The sequence below is a fragment of the Ceratosolen solmsi genome, unplaced genomic scaffold, assembly GCF_000503995.2.
Source record: "Ceratosolen solmsi marchali unplaced genomic scaffold, CerSol_1.0 scaffold30, whole genome shotgun sequence".
Lineage (NCBI taxonomy): Eukaryota > Metazoa > Arthropoda > Insecta > Hymenoptera > Agaonidae > Ceratosolen > Ceratosolen solmsi.
The window spans coordinates 7,879,794-7,902,329 of record NW_011948421.1 but is presented as its reverse complement, the minus strand read 5'-3'; the positions used below and the strand labels follow the sequence as shown (position 1 = coordinate 7,902,329).

The following is a 22,536-nucleotide window of genomic DNA, read 5'->3' as shown; positions in this document are numbered from 1 at the left end:
GCCGCTTTTTTGACAGTAAACAACAAGATCATTTTAACAGCAGCGAAGAATCATGAGCGCGTTTGATATGCGAGAATAAGTAAAATAACTATTTACGAGTGTTTTCCAGATGTACTGACCTTCTCAAGTATCAACGACCGTGGGTATTTTGTGATAAGAAAAATGTTCTTGCAATCTCGAACACACTTTCTTCTCAAATGAACGGAACCATAAAACTTCATCTATTTAATAATTTAAATAACAAAATTTGAATTGAAAAATAATTTTGTTTATAGTGATACATATTGTATCGAATAAGGTTAATTTAATATACAGTATTGAATTAAGAAGCAATATGGGGCCATAAGGACATTAAAACATGATCCACAATATTTGAATTCAGTAGGATCGACGGTAGCTAGTAAAATGATAAAATAAATAAAATGAATCTTAAATAAATGTTCGATAACAATTTTTAAACAGCAAAACCTTTGTGTGTCAAGTTCACAGAAAATTACAAATTCAAGTATATTTAGTAGCTGCTCTTATATATATGTTCCTTGTCTTTCTTTTTATTAAATATAACAATATAATAAATAATTAATGATTGTGAAGCGTATGAATGAGAGTGTAAGTGAATAAATAGAGGAAGTTTCTTGAATTGTGTTACGTGCTGAGGAGAGTGTGTATCCTCTCCGTGATGTGACGAGTCGATGCAGTCATAGTATGCGTAAGAGCCGCCGATGTCATACCGAAGCCGGCTAAGTGAGACTGGGTCGGTGCTGCCTTAGCGTCGGTGTATGCGTGAGAGCCGCCGCTATCGTACCGAAGTCGTCTAAGGGGGGCCGGGTCGCTGCTGCCTTAGCGTCGGTGTATGCGTAAGAGCCGCCGCTATCGTACCGAAGTCGTCTAAGGGGGGCCGGGTCGCTGCTGCCTTAGTGTCGATGTGTAAGAGCTGCCTTAGTCGTCGGTGTGATCCGTTAATATATGTAGTATGATTTCAATATTTTCACTCTCTAATTATGTTAGCACTAGCGCGTTATTAGTTTAAGTTTAGTTAACGTATTCTGATAATATAGCGTCACTATTGGCTTGTTAGATTGCTTACTAGTTGAGCATTACGTACATGTACCGCTACAGTGAGTGATGACTGTAGAGAGAAGATTGAATAGTGCGCGCGTTATGATGACTGCGTAATTATTACTAGACTAGACTGAGACAAAGACTTAGCGCTGTGCGTGAAGCGCAGCCCATAAATATTATCGCGCTAGTTTTTAGGCGCCGGTAGCCATCCAATGTCTGTTGCTATGCCGATATTGGTCGTGACATCAATAGGGCATAGCCTTGGAAGGTTCGTTGGCTATTGTTTATAAACAACTGAATTGCGCGCTCATACCTCTCCCACTTTTGTATTCCGCTTTACAACTGTTTCAATCCGTAACATTTAGGTTTCGTAACTGAATTGTTTGTAATTAAACTTTTTAATAATTCTTTAATCAAATGTTTATTATGTATATTAAGTATTTTACAGAATCTTAATTAATTTCAATTTCTGTTCAATACCCAATGTACAAACAAATGTTGCTCCTGAGAATTTCGACAAACAAATAGCTATTAAGAGTATTGAATTTTATATATAAATAGAGAGAAATGAAATAAATAATATTAGCAGAGAAGAGAAGCAATGTTTGTAGTGTTTCTCGAATAGCAATAATAATAGTAATTAAGAAGGAGTCAGCTGCTACGTTATTATTCTTGAAGAGTAAATTAATATTAAAGATTTTCTTGGCTCTCGGACACTCGTGTTTGTAAACACGATTCGGCGAATTCGGGAATTTACCTACGTCTTAAGTGTACTACAATATTTCCGCATAGCAACGCCGATTAAACTTCTATAACCTTCAAAGGCTGTGTCCTTCGATGTTTCTAGAATATACCAGAGCTTCTTTTTCTACCATTTGTTCACTCACCCGTTATTACTAATCAGTATATTTTCAATCTATCCAGTATCAATTATTACTTGCGACTCCGAAACTCAGCTGCATGCCTGACAATCAACCTACAATGCATACGTGCATTATTACCAGAATCTGCAATAACAAGTTAGTAATTTAACGGTGAAGCCATTGGAATTGTAATCAATAAAGTGCGCCAGCCACGCAATCATTCAGCATGTCCTGTCGGTAGTTCAAAAGGTACATCCTTTATATTATTTGTACAAGCCAGTCATCCACGCTCGAATCACGTTTCATATAAAGTCTGCCAAGAAAGGTAAAGCGATACACTCTCTCAGGCCAACCAGGCCGGAGAACGTTCGTTCACCTTTCCAATCCATTTTATTACATTGTCAAGGGCAGATTACAGTTTCCCGAATAGTCGACTATAACTACCTTTTATCAAGTCCTTCCGTACTTGAATGCTTATCATTTATTGTTCTTGCATGTAACTAGCTCTCTAATGCTCCCATACTCCCCTTTGGAGTATGGTCGATTTACATGACAACTACTATAGCGACCACAGTATTTTCTCCCTTTGAGTATGGTTTACTCTCCCTACTAAGCACTACTGATTACCATTACCATCTTCTCATGCTCATTAATGAGTATGGTCGACTACTCATGCTGATCTTTACAACATTAGCATAGACCCAATATTCAACATCCATACTAATCTCCATAACATCGACGAAATCGCCACCACTACGAAGAAACAACCTCAACTTTACTATAGAATAATTCCCTCTCTCTCACCTGAAGCAATCATAGAACTACAATTTTGTAATTATTAATAAACCAGAATAAAAGATGTCTTAATCAAGAGTATATATTGTACATATCTACAACCCTTCCACTTGTGTTTTTTCCTACTAATCGTTATGGCGAAAGACTAATCCACTTAACTATTGAATTGGCAGTTCGAGCCACAAAACGAACCCTCGATTTCGAACAATACGTAAAAAGTATAATTTTTAATATAAATCACAAAGTTTTTTCGTCTATTGCTATATAAAATAATATATATTTTAATGGTTATAATAATTAACGTACAAAACCAGCTATATTTTAATACAATATTTCGAAGTTTGTAGTATATATACCGCATCTGCTTTTACGAATTTGTATTAAAAGTATGTATTATTTTAAAAATACATGAAATAAAAATAATTATATTACAATTTTTTTATCGATAATTAATTAATCGTAAATCATTAATTAGATAAACTTGATTTTAAACTAAATATTTAAATAAAACAAAATGAAATTGAAACTGATATAAAGTAGATAAACCGTTTAAAAATCATTATTAAAATTAATTAAAAATATTAAAGAAAAAAAATATTTTATAGCATAGCATCAGAATTTTTATTACAGTAATTTACTGTTCATGTTGTATTATAATAATAAATCAAATGTTACGATATAATGAGATTTATTAATAGGAGATATAAAAATGACTACATTTAAATTATTGTGAGATAGTTTCTGCTAAAAATTACAATATAATTAAATGTTAATTTTAAGTTTTTTGTAGAAAAGTATATTATTTTGTAAATCTAAAATTACTTATTTATAATAAATACTTATTTATAAATCTAAAATACTATATATATACTTGTACTATATGCTTTAAACAAATTGTTATATATATTTTTTAATTTATTTAATAATTATATTATATCGTATATCTAATTTTTAAATATAAATGTTCGTTATTTTAAGGTTTTGCGGAAATATTCTCTAGTTTTTAAATTGGATACTATTTAAAAATAATTTATTAAACAAATAAATATAATAATTTTTTAAATATATGTAATAAAGTGGTTATGTAACTTAATTTAAAAGTTATAAATATATTATCATTAACAAAATAAAAACTAATGGTTTTAAAAATTATTAAATAATGATTTAATTGGAATTAGATATGAATAGAGGTTATAAAAGTAAATTTAAGGTCTTTTTAAAGTTTATCCAAATCTTTCCTTTTATTTTTTACCTGCAAGAGTGCTATTTTTACTTGCGCTTCTGACATTGGCATTCGTATACTAAAATCAGTTTACATTTATGATGCGCTCATTTGTCTATTTGAATAAATTAGTATACAATCTCTCATTTGATACAATACCAATCTTTTCTAATTATACACTCGTATGAATTTAGATTCATGTCTTGATTAAACTTTTATAATAGTCGATAAATGGTGATAATATCAGCAATTAGACTCTCGTTAACTAAATACTTATTTTGTTGAAATATATTTCAATGATCTACATAGTGCTTTCACGTTCTGAGATTTTATATGAACTATCCATTACGTATATTTCCTTTAATTTTAATGACTAATTTTGTTTACTTATTTGCAAATATCTAGGCATATTACAGGAATATGAAAGACTGCAGGAATTGTTGAATAAATCGCAGTTACATCTTTATCTATCATTCCCCGAGATTACATCTTTCAATATATATCCAAGTAGTTTGGTATATAAACTTGCACCCTAATTATTTAAAAGAATGATGCTGGTTGCAATGAAATGCTTAAAATTTAATAATCTTTCATTATTAAAAAGTTAAACCATACTATTCAAATTCTTTAATCTTTACAAATATTACGTTAATTTTTTTCCTTGTTTGAATACATATATTAATGTGAATAAAGAAACGGTTATCTTCTATATAACATATTAAGAAATTTCGGAAGTGAATACATTATCGAGCAAATAAAAACCAAATACAATAAACTTGCAGGAAATATAAATAAATTGTTGTACTTTGTTCACTTGATCTGCCTAAGGAAGCAAAACAACAAATTTAATTTCAATTTAAAGAAAAAATAAATTATTTATACAGATTTATATATTTATAGTTTTATTGTGTATATGTTTGTTTATTTCATTATATATATATATATATATATATATATATCAATAGGTCGCTGGTTCAAATCCGGCTCGAAGGACCAAATGTTCGATTTTGAGAGTTTATTTTGTGGCTCGAACTGCCAATTTAATAGTTCAGTGGATTAGTCTCTCGCCGTAGCGATTAGGAGGAAACGGCACAAGTGGAAGGGCTGAAAATATTATGTAATATATATTTTGAATGAAGATATTGTTTATTCTGGTTTATAAATTATTATAATATTGTAGTTTTGTTGGTTGCTTCAAGTAAGAGAGAGCTATGTATTCCATTACAGTGGTGAAGATGCTTTTTTGGATTGATAGCGATGTCGTTGATGTTATGGAAATTACTGTGTATGCTGAGTATTGAGTATATGTTGATGTTGTAAAGATCATCATGAGAAATCGACCATGCTCATTATTGAGTATAGGAAGATGTTGATGGTAATTCTGAGGCTAATCAATAATACTTCGTAGGGAGAGTAAGCACATTTAAAAGGAGAAAATACTGTAGCCTCTGTGGTAGCGGTTAAGTAAATCGACCATACTCCAAAGGGAGTATGGGAGTATTGGAGGGCTAGTCCTACGCAAGAACAATAAAGAATATACCTTCGAGTACGGAAGGATTTGACGCATAATACATCGACGGCGGCACCAACGCATACTACTACTGGGTCTGCTCACGGATTAAACCGACGCATTTTACATCAGCGGCTGTACCAACGCATAATACAAATAGCGGCGGCTCTAACGCATACTATGATAGTACCTACTCCTTATATAACGAAAAGGATATACACTCATCAACACGTAACAAAATAGAAGAAACTTCCTATATTTATTCGATCATACTATTATTCATATACTTCAAGATCATTAATTATTTATTATATTATTATATTTAATAAAAGGAAAGACAATAAACACTACAAGTAGTCTTGAATAATTGCATTGTCCCTCCCACTTGCCAGCAATATCTCTACCCATCATCCAACGGAGGTTTTTGGTCTGATCCCAGACACCTTGAACAGAAATACGACTTGTTTATGTGGTCTGTGTTAATATTGTAAGGATTAGCAGGGAAAGCCAACCATACTCATGAAGAGAGTATAGGTTATAGTGGTTACCCTTAATACAGATTTCTCACTGATAGACGCCCTAATAAGGAGTACTTCGACTCCATGTATCTTGTAGTCGACTATTTTCTTGTAATGCAATCAGCACCCTTGACTCAATGAACTGCACAATGAAGAATTGAACGTGCGTTCCTTGTAATGGCTTCACGCGCAGCGCTCAGACTTTGTCTTAGCTTAGCGTAACAATGATTACGCAGTCAACACGAAGAACTCACACTCGAGTCTTTTTCTCTGTCGCAGTCTCAGTCTAGCGTAATAACGATTGCACAATAACACAGCAAGCTCACTATTCAGTCTTCAAGCTTCTTTCTACGGTCATCACTCACTGTAGATACACACGTTCGTAATTGCTCAAACAGTAATACAGTAGTGAAACCACATTTTCAGAATTCCTTAATCAAACTTAAACGAATAACGTGCTAGTGCTAACTTAATCAAGAGTGAAATTATCGAATCATACTACACAAATTAACGGATCACACCGACCCTAAGATAGCAGCAAACGGTTCCTCTTTAGCAAGCTTCGGTGCGACAGTGGCAGCTCTAACGCTCCGATACTAAAGAAGCAGCGACCCAGTCTCACTTAGACGACTTCGGTACGACAGCGGCGGCTCTCACACATACTACTACAGCGACACTTCTCGGAATGGAAGGAGTCACTTCTCACATCACGGAGAGTTGTATTTAGTTGTATTGAACTACGTCAATAGGAAACTTCCAACGTGTCTGGACTTCGATAAGGTAATGCGTCTCACGCCAATAGGACTTGTAACAATAGCTGTGTTGAACTACGTCAATAAAAACTGCCAGCGTCTTCGGATTCCGATAAGGGAATGTGTCTCCCGCCAATAGGACTTGTAACTATAGTTGTCTTGAACTATGCTAATAGAAGACTTTCCACATATTAACTGAACAGTACTGTATCGAGAGTGAGAATATTGAAAAGTGCGACCCTTAAATACATTTTCTGACCATGAACTTCACTTGAACCCCTTCCCTTATTTTCCGTCCAATCAGGGACTTCTCCCTTGCAGAGCGCGGGCAGCGCCTCTTGTGGCTTCATGGTTAATTAAAGGCCTAGTCGTCTCTTGGTCTTCATGGCAAGAAGAGCTCTCGTTGCCGCTGACGCATCTGGCGACAGCATGACAACTTATAGACAGCGGGAAGGGGGGGCGTAGGTCCTGGTAGGTCCGCTCGATATAATACCTGAAGTAATTGCCGAGCGGAGCAAATTCATACATATGTCTAACTAAGTGGGTTTTTCTGTGTTTATTGTATTGTTTTCCCAGATGTTTTATGACACTATTGCCAGATAGTTGCGAACAAGAAAGTTTTGAAATCTAAACACAAATTTGACGATGTTATATTGCATTGAAAAAATGTCTCGCATTCTCGAACATTATGATTATTAACTATATATTATATTATTATATTTAATAAAGGAAAGACAAGAAATACTGAATGTAGTATTAAATAATTGCATTGCCCCTTCCACTTGCCAGCAACAACTCCACCCAACATCAAAGGGAGGTTTTTAGTCTGTTCCCAGACAAATAGTGAACAATATTTTGAGTTTTTCGATATCGTAAACAAATAATAAATTTAATGAATCTTTAGATCCAATTCATAGAGTCTTATGCTTTATTCTCCACCTTTATCCAATCTCATATACTTCAATATCAACAACTTCATCTAGTTTTTCATAAAGCTACGGATTTCATGTAACTTTTGTGTGTGTGTATATGTTATATTAATAAATGATATATTACAATATGAATTACTAAATAAAGCAATTAAATATGTTTTAAATATCTAAATAAATAACTTTCATGTTTTTTTATTACTTTCTAATAAGCGATTATTACAATTACACATTCTTCGAAATTGAGTGTTGATTTTTATCATTCAGTTCACAATAGTTCAGTAGATTAGTCTCTCGCCGTATCGATTTGAAAGAATAGGCACAAGGGGAAGGATGGATAGTACTGTGTAATATTTCTTTTGAGTCAAGATATTTTTTATTTTGGTTTATTACTAATTATAATATTGCGGTTTATGGTTGCTTCACGTAAGAGAGAGGAAATTATTCTATTGCAGTGGTGAGGGTGCTTCTTTAGTGATGATGTTGTCGTTGCTGCTATGGACATTACTGTGGATGTTGAATGTTGGGTCTATGCTGATATTGTAAAGATCAGCATGAGTAGCCGACCATGCTCATGGGGTGAGCATGGAAGAATGGTAATGGTAATCAGTAGTGCTTGGTAGGGAGAGTAAGTTACACTCAAACGGGGGAGAATGCAAAGTCTATGTGGTAGTTGTCACGTAAATCAACCATACCCAAAGGCGGGTATGGGAGTATTAGGGAGCTAGTCACATGTAAGAACAATAAATGATGTGCCTTCGAGTACGGAAGGACTTGGTACAATGAAGTTATAGTCGACTATTTGTTGAGCTGCAGTCTGCAGTCATGAAGGTACTGAGAGAGCGCACTGTGCTACCTGTCCTGGTTGTAGTAGGGTGAACGAACGTTCTCTGGCATGAAGGCACTGAGAGAGCGTACTGCGCCACCTGCCCTGGATGTAGTGAGGTGAACAAACGTTCTCTGCAGTGAAGACACTGAAAGAGCATACTGCATCACCTATCCTTAATGTAGTAAAGTAAACGATAGCTCAGCAACAAAGGTACTGAGTGAGCACATTGCGCCACTTTATGAGATGAAGAGAAATAAACGAACGTCCTCAGCAATGACAGCACTGAGACCGTACTGCGCCACTTTCTTGGCAGACTCGATATGAAACGTCGTTTGAGCGTAAATGACTAACTTGGAGAATTAACGAGGAGAATGTACCTTAGGACTACCGACAATGCGTACTGAATGACTGCTTGGCGGGTTCACATAATTGATTACACTTTTGGTGGCTTCACTGATGAATTACTAACCTGTTATTGCATATTCTGATAATAACACACGTATTTTTTGTAGCCTGCGTGTCAAGCATGCGGCTAAGATTCGTAATCGCAAGTTATAACTGATACTTAATAGTTGAAAAACACTGGGGGCAATAACAGATGAGAGCAATAGGTAAAAGTACAATGAGCTAAAATTCATAACTGAATAGATAGTCTGTCTAAAAATAGAGTACCTGGCTAGAAGGGCCATATATCTAGAGTTAGGTGTAAACTCCCAGATGGTGGAAGGGAGGAATGCAGGCAAGTGGACAGGATAGTGCATGTATTCAATAATAAATAGATTTGGTATTAGTTTTAGTTTATTGCGATAATTGCATTAGTTGTATTATAATGATTTTTAGTTTAAGCTTGAATGCCTTCGTTTCTTGAGTTTTGTATTGCTATTGTCACAGAGCTGTAATGTGCGTTGCATATACAGGTAGAAGGGCGTAGCCTTCTGGTCCTCTATATGTAATGCACGTGGTGGTGGTGTTATACACGTAGAAGAACAAGGTCGTAAACCCCTGTGCTTTCTTGTGCAGTGGCACGTGGCAGTAGCTTGAATTTGCCTTGGTATTGTCTTATTGCTTACGTTGAAGGCTCTGCAGGTGCGCTTTTGGCGGCATTTGATCTTAGTCTGCAGATATTGCTGCGTACGGCGCCTCGTAAGTCTTTCTTGTGGGAGCTAAACTTGCCTCTTATGCGTTTGCAGATGTTGTGAGCTTGGTCATTCTACAATTCTTTCCTTGTGAGGCTTATTGCATATTATTATCGTTATTAAGGAATGGAACTTTACCTTATGAGTTCTGCAGATTTTGTGCTCTTGATGGCAGCTAGTGATGTCTACAGGTTGTGCCTCGTGCGGCAGCTTATAGTTTATATTTTGTGTTTTTCTGGCTATACCTCGCATTGTTTGCCGAGTTTGCCTCAAACGGCTCCTTATAGGTTGTGATTATGTTGTGCCTTGTGCACCACTGTTTACTTGTTCCTTTTTCCTTGTCTTGCACTGCTGCGAGTGTATGATTTGATTTAGACTTATCTTACACTTGTCATGAGTTGGATATGACTAGATTTTGCCTCTTAATTGGCCTTTACTGTGTATGTCTACATTCTTGTTATTTGGCATTCCCTTGGAGAAGCAGCCTTGCCGGCTTCTCTGGTGACAAGAGAGTCCTCGTGCGCCTTGCTGGCGTCTTTCTTGAAGGCATTCTCTCAGCCACCGCGTGGCCCTTATGGATTTCCTGCTTCTTGGCGTTTCCAATCAGAGCGCCTCTTTTTGGGCGTTTCTAATCGAATTGGTCCTTTCATTATTGACGGCTCCAATCAGAGAGCTTCTTACTTGTAGTCCCACCATGAGAGGGGGACTTCTTTGGCACGTTCTCGCTGCACTATCCGAGCGACATGTAGCTGGGTTTGACAACAGCGTATGCGTGTAGTGCTGCCTTTAATATCCCTTTTTTCGGATGTAAGACGAGGTGGTTTTTGCTTATATTTTTATGACTTGATTGTGCCAGAAGTTTTATGACTTGTTTTGCTGGACACTTGGAACCTTGTTCTCGCCAGATGTGTTTATGAATTGTATTTTCTTTAGATATTCGATGTTTTACTGAATTGTTTATATTTAGTTAATCCGAGGCGCGTTTTGAATGTTATTTCTCGAGTATTAAGAGTTCGCCTTTTTCGGAACTCTTATCTCGAATTTTCCAGATCTTTAATGAGCTGGGAGTTTTCTTACATTCTTGAACATTCCGCCCGTCATCAGCAATTCTAATTGATGGTTATTCCTCCTTATGCTTAAATTTTGGTAATATTGCCAGCTTATGAGTGGGTCTTACCATGGTGGTAGAGACTGTTTTTAAAGATGCGATTCCTGCCAGTCCGTTCTTACCGAGTTTATATTGTTAAGGGGTCGGCACGATCAACTCCTGAATGATTAAACGGTCTTGGAGAGTGTCAATCGTCTTATTGGTATTTTATGGCACGAATTCTTCCTTGTCGTGCACATACAATGTATTGAAAGCGATTTCTTGACAGGGACCTCCCTTCTTTCAAGAATCGAATGTTGTTGGCATATGTATGCTAAAGTGAGTCGTGTATGCTGTCAGTCGGTGGGACATAACCCGTGTGCAGGTATGCTTGTGACTGAAGGGTTTTGTATTTATTATAAAATTAGGTGGCTTCTGGGTTGCCTTGATCTATGAGAAATCCTTAGTTTTTTTTTTGTTTTTTGCTTCATGTCTTTATTGTAGGGCTTAAATATCCCTCTTAGGTTCGGCAAATCTTTATGCGCTTGTTGACATCTTGGTTGTTTGGCAGGGTTGATTCGTGGTGTGCGCTATATGGCGCGCAGAATTAGTTTGCTTGTATGGGTGTGTCCCGAGCGTGAGCGCGAGCTTAAGTGTGTAAGTATGACCACGGGTTTGTTCGTGCGTGTGAGTATAACCACATGTTTGTTCGTGCATGTGCATGAGCAAGAGTTTGAGAAATTGTGTGTGAGTATGACCACGAGTTTGTTCGTGTGTGTGAAGATTTGTAAGAATGTCGCAAGCTTAGCGCGAGCATGAAGATTTCTATGTGTGTCGCGAGCTTAGCGCGAGCATGAAGATTTGTATGGCTGTCGCCAGCTTGAGCGCGAACTAGAAGAATTGAATGTGTGTCGCGAGCGTAGCGCGAGCTTGAAGAATTGAATGTGTGTCGCGAGCGTAGCGCGAGCTTGAAGATTTGAATGTGTGTCGCGAGCTTGAAGATGTATATGGCTGTCGCGAGCTTGAGCGCGAACTAGAAAAATTGTATGTATCGCGGGCGTAGGGCGAGCATGAAGATTTGAATGTATCGCGAGCATAGCGCGAATTGGAAAAATTGAATGTGTCGCGAGCTTGAACGCGAATTAGAAAAATTGAATGTGTCGCGAGCTTGAAGATTTGAATGTGTCGCGAGCTTGAAGATTTGAATGTGTCGCGAGCATAGCGCGAATTGGAAAAATTGTATGTGTCGCGAGCTTAGCGCGAGCATGAAGATTTGTATGGCTATCGCGAGCTTGAGCGCGAACTAGAAGTTTTCTTACATTCTTGAACATAGTCAAAACACCGTGAGCCAGGTACGTGGCGACTGAGTGGATGTTAAAGGTACAGTGGTACAGTGCGTGGTTCGGGCGCTCATACCTCTCCCACTTATTTATTCCGCTGTCTACTGTTTCAATCCGTAACACATAGAGTACTAAATTAAAAATAGCTTACAGAGATCATGTACCACAGAGCATTTGTGGTGATAGCAGGTTTAATAGTGGCTTATGCTGCAAGAATACCCCTTCAAATTATACCATCTACATAAAAGTTACAAATTATAAATTTCATTTTTCAGACTTGTTAAAAAAGCAATAATAAGAATTTTTTCATTCATCGAAATATATTTATAAATTATTTTAAAATAAATAAAAATATCAATACGTTTTTAAAAATGTATACTTTTTTTAAAATACCCTTTCTTTTATTTTTATATTTTTTGCAAAACAATATAATATTCTACAGAAGTGCTTACAGTAAATCTGCTGCACCACACACTCAAGTACTTGATGTTCCGAACTTTAATAGTAGCTGGAAGTCTTAGAATCACATCAGCATTCAGAAAAGCTTCTAGTGGTGTTTGATCACTGACAAATAAACAATAGCATAGTATTACTTTTACAAAAAACTTATAGTTTTTTGTAAGGTAGCAAATACAAAAATGATTAAATAGATAAAATCAATTTAATCCAAAAGGAATTATTTAATTTTTAAGTTATTTCAGTCAATTATTAGTAAAATGTTGTTTCAAATGAAAATAGATTATTTTATTGTTTTATTTAATATAAAATTTAATATGTTTATTCTATTAATTTTATTGTTCAAATAAAAATTTAAATTAATAAATTTAAAAACTAAAAAAAATAACGCAACAATAAAGTATTATTATATTATAAACATTTAGTCGAATTATAATTAATTTCAAAGTTAAATTGAATGACTTTCAATTATATTTAATTTTTTTTTATTTCTTTATTATATACTTTTAATAATATTGATTATTCTTAATTTTATTGTTAGTAATGTACGAACTTACCATGCTTATCATAAAAAAGATAAATTACAAAAATTTTAAAATAATATATTGTTTTATTACAAATATTACTTTGGATACTAATATAAAATATATAATATTTATATTAAATATAAATATATTAATTTCCTATATATAAGTAGAAATTTATTGTAGTATCAAACTAATTCACTTAAATTTAAATGAGTTAAAAAATACAAAATTTTAATAATAAAATTAATTTAATATAAATATTTGTAGTATAAGTAGTAGTTAAAAATATTATACTTTATTAAATTATTATATATTATATTTTTGTATAAATAGTATAAAAACTCAGTAAATTATTGAAAAACATCGTTATACCTTCTAAAACTGAATTTTTTTAAAAAACTAAAATTTTGCTGTTTAATGTAACAGCAGACATTGTTTACTGGAGTTCAACGTTTTATACTACTTTTAACTGATTTATTTATCAGTATCTGATACTTTACATTTACAATATATTTGTACATATATGATAAACTGATAAACGACGATGTTGACAATATATAAATTTACATATTAAAATGAAATCTAACTATGTAGCTTTTATATAGAAAATGGAAGAGTATGAAATAATTATGAAAAACAGTTTATAAATATGCTTGTAATTGCAAATCATGTTAAATGAACTGTACTATAAATTTATAAAGATTTAATACTTGATATGATAATACAGGAGAGTGACTATCTGTTAATATATACTTAATAGATAATGATAAAAGGTTAGACAATACTGTATTTGAACATGAAAATTATAAAATTCGTTTTTAATTGCCATAAGAGTGTTTTCATTTTACATTTTAAAAGCTTATATATATAATAGTATTTTATACGTATAAATTTATAAATATTTTCTAAATATAAATCTTCAGAATATAAAATATATATTTATTGTATGCATAAATTTATGATGTTGTATTTATTAAATTAACATTTAGAAGCCATGTTTTTTTCACTTTGCAAGTCAAATCGAATGCACTATATATCAATATATCATTAAATAATTATTTTTTTATTAAATAAAAATCTAGAACACAATTCAAAAAAATTATATTTATTTAGATGTATTTGTTTATAATCAAATCATTATCAATGATTTATTAACTTTTATAAATGTAAACTATTTATTTAAATAGTTTATAAAAAATGTAAAATTTAAAGTGAAAAATTTTCTACGACTAGTATTTTTAAATCGTTTTATATAGGCTCACCTATCCCGATGTTCAGGATACGGTACGGCAATGCCATCTGGCGTTGGGCTGGATGAATTACCAACCCAGAAATACGCTGTTGGTTCTACACCATCATAGCTGAAGTTTTTGATGAAAAGCATAGATTCGTCGATTACATAGGCATCCCCATTAACGCCATGCGCGTATGTTGAGAAATTACCGATAAAGGTTCCATAATAATTATATTTTCTTTTTGAGTATTCTGCTGCAACTGAAAATGATTTTTAAAGTTTTTGGAGTTTATTTAAAAATGGCATTATATTTCATAATCAATAAATTTATATATATATTCACATTCATATTATACAATTGTGCCACTTTTGCAAGAATACAGATATTTGTTTATTTCTGTTTATCAGTCATTTCATAAAATTCATAGAAAAATGGAATAGTTGAAATTTAAATTATTAATAAAATCCGAGAGAATTCAATTATAGAAAAAAGAAAATTGGAAGTAATTACTTCAAAATTATTCTCAGAATCCTCATGATCATTATCAAAGATATCAATAATTTTAAGTTCTGTAATCAACTAAATCATTTAAGAAAAATATTAAATCTATTTCTTGACTATTTAATACAATTCAAATATATTTATAATCTTTTTACGATAATTTGCTTGCTGTCAAAAGCCACCATAATAAAACTTTAATCATTATAATAAATGATAAAAATGTAGTCTTAAAAAGCAGACAGTTATAGATTACATTTTATTTATTTGTTACATACAATTACTTGTTATTTTTATTAGAATTGTTCAATAATGTTATTATGAGATATAACAATAACTATTAGGTAATTGTAAAATATATGAACACTGCATTCAGAATATTTTATATTTTAAGTTTGTTCGAGATTGCAAGACCTTTTTTCAATGCAATATAACATCTAACAAAACAACATCGTAAAATTTGTGTTTAGATTTCAAAACTTTCTTGTTCGCAACTATCTGACAATAGTGTCATAAGACATCTGGAAAAATAATACAATAAACACGGAAAAAACCCACTCAGTCAGGCATATGTGCGAATTCGTTCCGCTCGGTAATTACTTCAAGCATTATTGCGAGCGGATCTATCCCCCCCTTCCCGCTATCAACAAGTTCTCACTCTGTCGCCAGATGCGTCAGCAGCAACGAGTGCTCTTCTTGCCATGAAGACCAGGAGACGACTAGGCCCTTAATTAACTATGAAACCACAAGAGGCGCTGCCCGCGCTCTGCAAGAGAGAAGTCTCTGATTGGACGAAAAATAAGGGAAGGGATTCAAGTGAAGTTCATGGTCAGCAAATGTATTTAAGGGGCGCATTTTTCAATATTCATTACTCTAGATACAGTACTTATACAAATAAGAAGTGGAAGTATTCTATTAGCGTAGTTCAAGACAACTATCGTTACAAGTCCTATTGGCGGGAGACACATTCCCTTATCGGAATCCGAAGATGCTGGCAGTTTCCTATTAACGTAGTTCAACACAACTATCGTTACAAATCCTATTGGCGGGAGACGTATTACCTTACAGAAGTCCAGACACGTTGGAAGTTTCCTATTTACGTAGTTAAATACAACTATAGTTACAAATCCTATTGGCGGGCGACGCATTCCAACGACAAGGGTCTAATGACAAGCCCCCTTGAAGAAAGACCAAGGAGGTCCCAATTTCCAAAGTACGAGCAGTCTTCGTAAGTAATATTATTACTACAATAATTGCATACTCTGAGATTCAGAGATTATGACATCGACAAGCAACTAAGGACGAAGAGGCTCTCCCCAGAGCAACAGTGCGGAATAGATTCCAGTAAGCGTCGCCAAGTTCGCGCCCGCTAAAGGGTGTCTTGTCGGCAACTCTCACCTTAGTTCAAGTTTGGACGCTTATGGACTTAAGCAACAAACAGCGCGAGTGTCGACGAATTAAACTTCGCGCCATTCTGCGGTCAAATTCAATCATCACGCTTCATAGATGAGAGTACATTAATCCACCATAAGAATTATTTCCATAATTAATAATAGTAATACTAGTCAACCTTGTGCAGATGTTGTAAGCTTGGTCACTCTACAATTCTTTACCTTGTGAGGCTTATTGCATATTATTATCGTTATTAAGGAATGGAACTTTTACCTTATGAATTCTGCAGATTTTGTGCTCTTGATGGCAGCTAGTGATGGTACAATAAGAAGATAATAAAACCATTTTATTTCAACTAAGTAAATAAATTTCATATCTGCATTGTCGTATTAATCCACAAAAAATATAAATTTCGTAATGGAAAAAAGCAAAATTGTGAATTAATTGTCTATTATTCTAGGAAATTTTTTTAGAATATAATGGATTTTATAAATACTATAAATTCTTTTAAATAATATGAAATACATTTTTATAATATTAATTATACGAGGTGAACGAACAAATGCACCAGAAACATTTTCAAATTTATTAAATGGATATAAAGTTATAGTTTTTCAGATAATATGACTATAGTTTCGTTCATTCTACAGTAGTAATAATGTAATGCAATGAGCAATATGGAAAACTAATAAAATATTTTATGTGAGAGTATTCCAATTTTAAACTTAATTTTTTTTTAATTAATTTAAATAATAATTAAAATTATTTCAAGTAATTAAAATTAAAAGTATTTTCATATAATTTATAAAACTGTCATAAAATATCTCGTATGCTTTTTCGAATATAACACGATTTTAATGAAATGTATTTTTCTTTTAATCTGAATTATTTAAATCTGAAAAAAATCAATATTCTTAAGAAAATACATAAAACGAATGTTATTACTGTTATTTTTTCCTATTAACATTTTTTATTTTTTATCCACAACTTTTATTGTATAATTTTTGTTTTTTTGACCATTGTCGACTCAATAAAACTAATTTAAAAAATTTAGTAAACGATATATTCTTTCTTCTATTTTATTTTTTTTCATATTTGTAAAATTTTAGCAATGGTAAATAATAATAAATAAAATTAAATAAAATAATTTTTTAAATAATAATGATAATACTAAGATATTTGTCAGAGTTTAGTGCAAATACTAAGGCTTGCAATGAATAAAAAACCAGCATTTTCAATATATAATATTATTTTTGCTTTATTACAGAAACTAATATATTATTTTTATAATTCAAATAAATTATAAAATATCATTGCCACCTATTGAACTATATAGAAATATTATTTTTTATTATATTTATGAATTGTTGCTTTTGCTTCATTTATAGTAAAGTTTGAGATTATATTTTGTGAAACTATGATACTTTGTAAATATTTATATTTATAAGGAAACAAATATTATAATAATAAATAAATCGAAATATTACTATATGTGATGCTACAAATTTTTTTATATATTTTAGTATATAAAATATATATTTTTATTGAATGTTTATCTACGAAATTTTAATTAACTAACTTTATCGTGTATGTCTGGTATTGAATGATAATATATAAAAAATGGAACTCCAATTAAAATTTTTTATTTCAGTTTTAAATTTGTATTTGTATTTAACTAATAACTGTTATTAATACTAAATAGATATATATATAAACATAAATAAAAATACTTTTTCAGTTAGTCGTTTTTAAGTTGAATCATAGACACTATACTATTTATTTTTTTAATTTGTTGATATTTAGAATAATTACACAATTATATAGAAATTAATTCGATGCTAATTATTTTATAAACTCACCAATATACAGTACAGCAGTCAAGCATATAACAAAGCTGGCGGTTAAATGCATACTTCTTAAAATCCTATTTTTCTTTCGGATTGCTTAAAATTTTTTTCTTGGGATTATTGTTTCGGTTGTTACTATATAATATCACTCTAGTTGAATCGCTGTAATATTGATTAAGCACTCTTTATACAGCCTTCCTTATGTACAACACTCATATCGTACCTACAATTTTATAAAACATAAAAAAATTGAGGAAAGATATACAGTGTATATTTAACATATTAGTCATATTTTTTAAATTAAAATTCTTATCATATTATCAAAAAAAGAAGATAAAATGAATTATAATGTAATTATACTTATAATGTAATTATGTATTATAACTAATATTAAAAACTAAGACAGATGTAGACATTATTTATTTACAAAGACTATGTTGTGAACTTGGATGAATCTTTAAATGTTCATTTATACAATAGCTTTAATAAAAAAAAAAAGTATTTTTTTAAATTAAATAAAATGAGAACTTACCCAATTTTCACGTCTTAACTTTTATAAAATGTAGTGATATTATTATTAATTAAAATAAGAAGCAGAAAAATGATATAAAATATCAGTATGTACTGTCTATTAAATCACTATAATGTGGCGCATGATCCGTTCATGTGCGCACTCAGGCCATTTCTGCTTATTGATAGTGTAGGCTTTCCAATTTTCGTTAACCAAATTGAGAAGTTGCAAGTGAAATCTGTATATAATCGAAGATGTGACAATTAGACCTATTTTCTTTTCAATATACATAAAGCTATAATTTTTATGTAAAATTATGTAGTTGCTATATGGTTGTTATATTATGTATTGCTTCCAATGGCTGATTTATAATTCAAGTAAATTATCCCATATTAATGCATTTATTACTTGTAAAGTAAGAAATTTTTTTTTTATTTAAATCATATATTATTAACCTTACTATTAATAAAAAAAATGAGTAATTAAAGAAATATACGCTTTTAATAATTTTTTTGAAAATTAATCTGAATATAAAAAGAAAGTTTTCACTGTCTAATATATTACACTTCAAAATGTATTTATTTTATGTGTAAAAAATTATATAAATAAAACATGTGATTAACTAATTCATATAATAATATACATTTAATTTCTTTTGTCATACACTAAAATATGATGTATAAAGCAAAATATATTATGTTTGCAGTATTAAATGGATAATAAAAAACCTAAATAAAAACAAAGTTGTATAAATAACATAATATTAATTTATGTATTTAAATGTAGCCCTATTCGAGTTAAGAAGAAATGAAATTTACATTAAATTTATAAAATAATCGTTTCTGTATTATCTATTTATATAATAATATCTTAGAATAGTTAAAATATTTATTTCTTTTGAATATGAAAGCAATGAATTTTAATATGAATAATACGTTATTAGAAGTTGATTAATAAAATCGCACTGGATTTTATTATATTTTTGTATGTGTATTGTCAACAGTTTTTAAATTAATAACGAATAACCAGCTTATTTTTTATTTTAATCATAAGTAATATTAAAAAATTATTGTAAAATAATTAATTTATATTACATTATTGTAGTAATTTTTATTTAAGTTATTACTGTTAATTACACTTATACAGAATATAGTAAACTTTATTTATAATTACACTAAGCATTATTTACTAAAACATTTTATACGTCTATTTACAAATATAATCAGTTATATAAATGTTTGGAATAATTTCATTGAATTACAGTATTGAAAAAAGAATAACACAATGTAAAATTTAACTATATCATAGTTCAATTTACAATATATTTGATTAGATTTTAATGTATTTTACTGTATTCTAGAAGCTTCATAGAAAGTTTCTTTTTCAGTTAATAATGACGATGGTGTAACTAATTAATAACGAAAAATATAAAACGCGATGTTTATCTAATATTTAATTACGGGATGACTTTCAAAATTACTAATTAATTATTAAGAAAAGTATTAAGGAAATAAATAGTCTAAAAATCAGTTTAATACAAAAAAAGAAAAACAGTATCTAAAATGTTAAAAATTAGTATTAAAGGAGGGTTTAGGTAGGTCAATACCTAGTTAGCACTCCGCCGTCAAAGCTGCGCACACACACGCGCGCATTCGGGCGGCGCTCAACTCACGTAGCTCGTATTACTTGATCAAGGCTTCCACGTCAAAGAGAACTGAAGATCGCATCTTTATTCGTCCTATGTGTTGGGCAAAGCTGCAAGCTCCACCTACAGGGAATGCGTGCGCATCGGTCTTTCCACTAGAAGATTTTGAGCTTGCGTGTAACCCATTTCCACTCTTTCATAAAATAAAAACAGCCAATAATCTTATATTTTTCAGATATTGATTAAAAAGTACTTTTTACATAAAAAAATTGAACTTTTTGTATTCAAGTATATATGATTTTTACAGAGAATTTGTTGTTATAAATTAAAACGCCGACACAAAGAATAAAAAAATTTATAATCATATACAAATATACAGTATATGGAACATAGAGAAATCGTTGCAGCTATGAAAGTAGATTTTATTGATTTGAATTTGTATTATATAAAAATGCTTATCATGTATTTAGAAAATCAAGGGCATGTAATAAACCACTTAATCAGTCTCTGCTTAGCTTTACTTCGTTTTCTTATTATTTAGTTTTTAATTATTTCAAATAAATAAAAAGAAAATCAGTTAATATCATGTTGGCTTTTTAAATTTATTTAAATACTCGATTTATTCAATACACATTTTTATTGCCAATTAAATACATATAAAATGCCAATAAACTCTTACCCAAATTAGAATTTTACAATTTTATTAAATATACCATCCTAAACAATAAGTAACAGCTACTCTGTTCGATTTTAAAGGTTTAGTTTATGGCTCGAACTACCAATTCAATAGTTCAGTGGATTAGTCTCTCGGCAGAATAACTTCAAAGGAAACAATAACAGACAAGGCTGAAAAATATCGTGTATTTAGTAAAACAATGTATATTAATGTAAATAATTATAACAATATTGCACTTTGATGTAGAGAGAAATAATTCTATTGAAGTAGTGAGGGTGTATTCTTGTATTTTTGAATTATTGTAGATGCTATGGATATGACTAAGTATCTTGAAGTTGAAGTAATGCTGATGTTGTAAATATCAGCTGATGTCAGTCAATCATGCTTTTGAGGTAGTATGAGAAGATGGTAGTTGAATCAAGTATGTTTGAAGTATGAGTAACTATACTTGATATGGTGTAAGATGTTTAATGGAATATATTAAGTAATCAATTGTATCTTTAATTATGTAAGGGGACAGTAGAAGAATTTAGTCAAAGGTAAGAGTAATTAATGGTGAGATTTCTAACTCGTGAAGTATTTAATAATCTGTATTTATAGTTTATTATTCGATCTGTTGTCCTTGTGTGACAATGTGCTTGAAGGCATAGCGACTCCTGCGTCAGCTGTTGATGGCCTGTACGGTTCCGAAGTGTTCTTCGAAAGAGCGTAAGTTTGCCCTGTATCTGCCAAAGGCCTGAATGGCCCCGAAGTGTTCTTCGAAGGAGTGTCCGGTTGTCCTCTCTCTGGCGTGCCTTATTGGTCCGAAGTGTTCTTCGGGAGAGCGTGTGTGTGCCCTCTCTCTGCTAGCGAGCCGGCGTGGTCCGAAGTGTTCTTCGGGAGAGCGTAAGTTTGCCCGATCGACTCTTATGGGCCTGTACGGTTCCAAAGTGTTCTTTGGAAGAGCGTAAGTTTGCCCGACTTGTTGTGTGCGAGGTGTGATTAACTGATTAATTAATATAAAAAGAAGTACCTTGTACAATGCAGGCAAGGTACTTTATCGCTGTGTGATTGATGTCCCCTTTGATTACTGTTCCATTGGCTTCACTGTAATCACTATTTAAAACTGCTGATTTCCTTTTCTTATGCACACGTGTAAAAGAGAAAGAAAAATGTAGAAGAGCTAGTCACACACAAGTATCATTTATTATTAACCTTAGAAATCTTAAGGATTTCTGGAAAATTTCCTTATTGTTGATCAGTCGATATACTGAAGTCTGGCCTTGACTTGTTGCGTCATTTTGTAGACTATTTAAAGAATGCACGACCACGTGCTCATCACCTGGTGACTATTTGAAAGAATGCGCGACCACGCGCTCATCACCTGACTATTTCAGGACATGCAGGACCACGTGCTAATCACCTGTCGACTGCGTCAGGCGATGCGAAAATTCCCAGGTTACTTGTGCTAGATGTGACTAGTTTATTTATTAATATAAAAATAGGTACCTTGTAAAGTGTTGGTAGAGTGTGTTGATTGTTGTTTAATTAATGTTTCCTTTGATTACTATTTCATTGGCTTCACTGTAATCACTATTAAATCTGCTGATTTTTTATTCTTATACTCGCGTGTATTCTTATTATGATTCTTACTTATGCTGCCGAATATATGACCATGCGTCGAATTCACAGAATGCTAAAAACACTGAGCGGCAGTTACACTTGAA

At 31.9% G+C, this 22,536-nt stretch overlaps 1 protein-coding gene across 2 annotated transcripts in view; it reads right to left on the bottom strand.

The window, feature by feature from the left end:
* The window catches only part of LOC105361530 (protein Skeletor, isoforms B/C), a 32,387-nt gene extending 17,894 nt beyond the window's left edge, over positions 1–14,493 (bottom strand). For both annotated transcript variants that reach the window (XM_011498741.1, XM_011498742.1), the window contains exons 1-2: positions 14,289–14,493; positions 12,496–12,607 (exon numbers count right to left, since the gene is read on the bottom strand). In XM_011498741.1, coding sequence (XP_011497043.1) covers positions 12,496–12,607; positions 14,289–14,410 — 234 coding nt within the window. In that variant the 5' untranslated portion in view covers positions 14,411–14,493. The remainder of the gene's footprint in view (positions 1–12,495; positions 12,608–14,288) is intronic.
* Between the last annotated feature and the right edge of the window lie 8,043 nt (positions 14,494–22,536).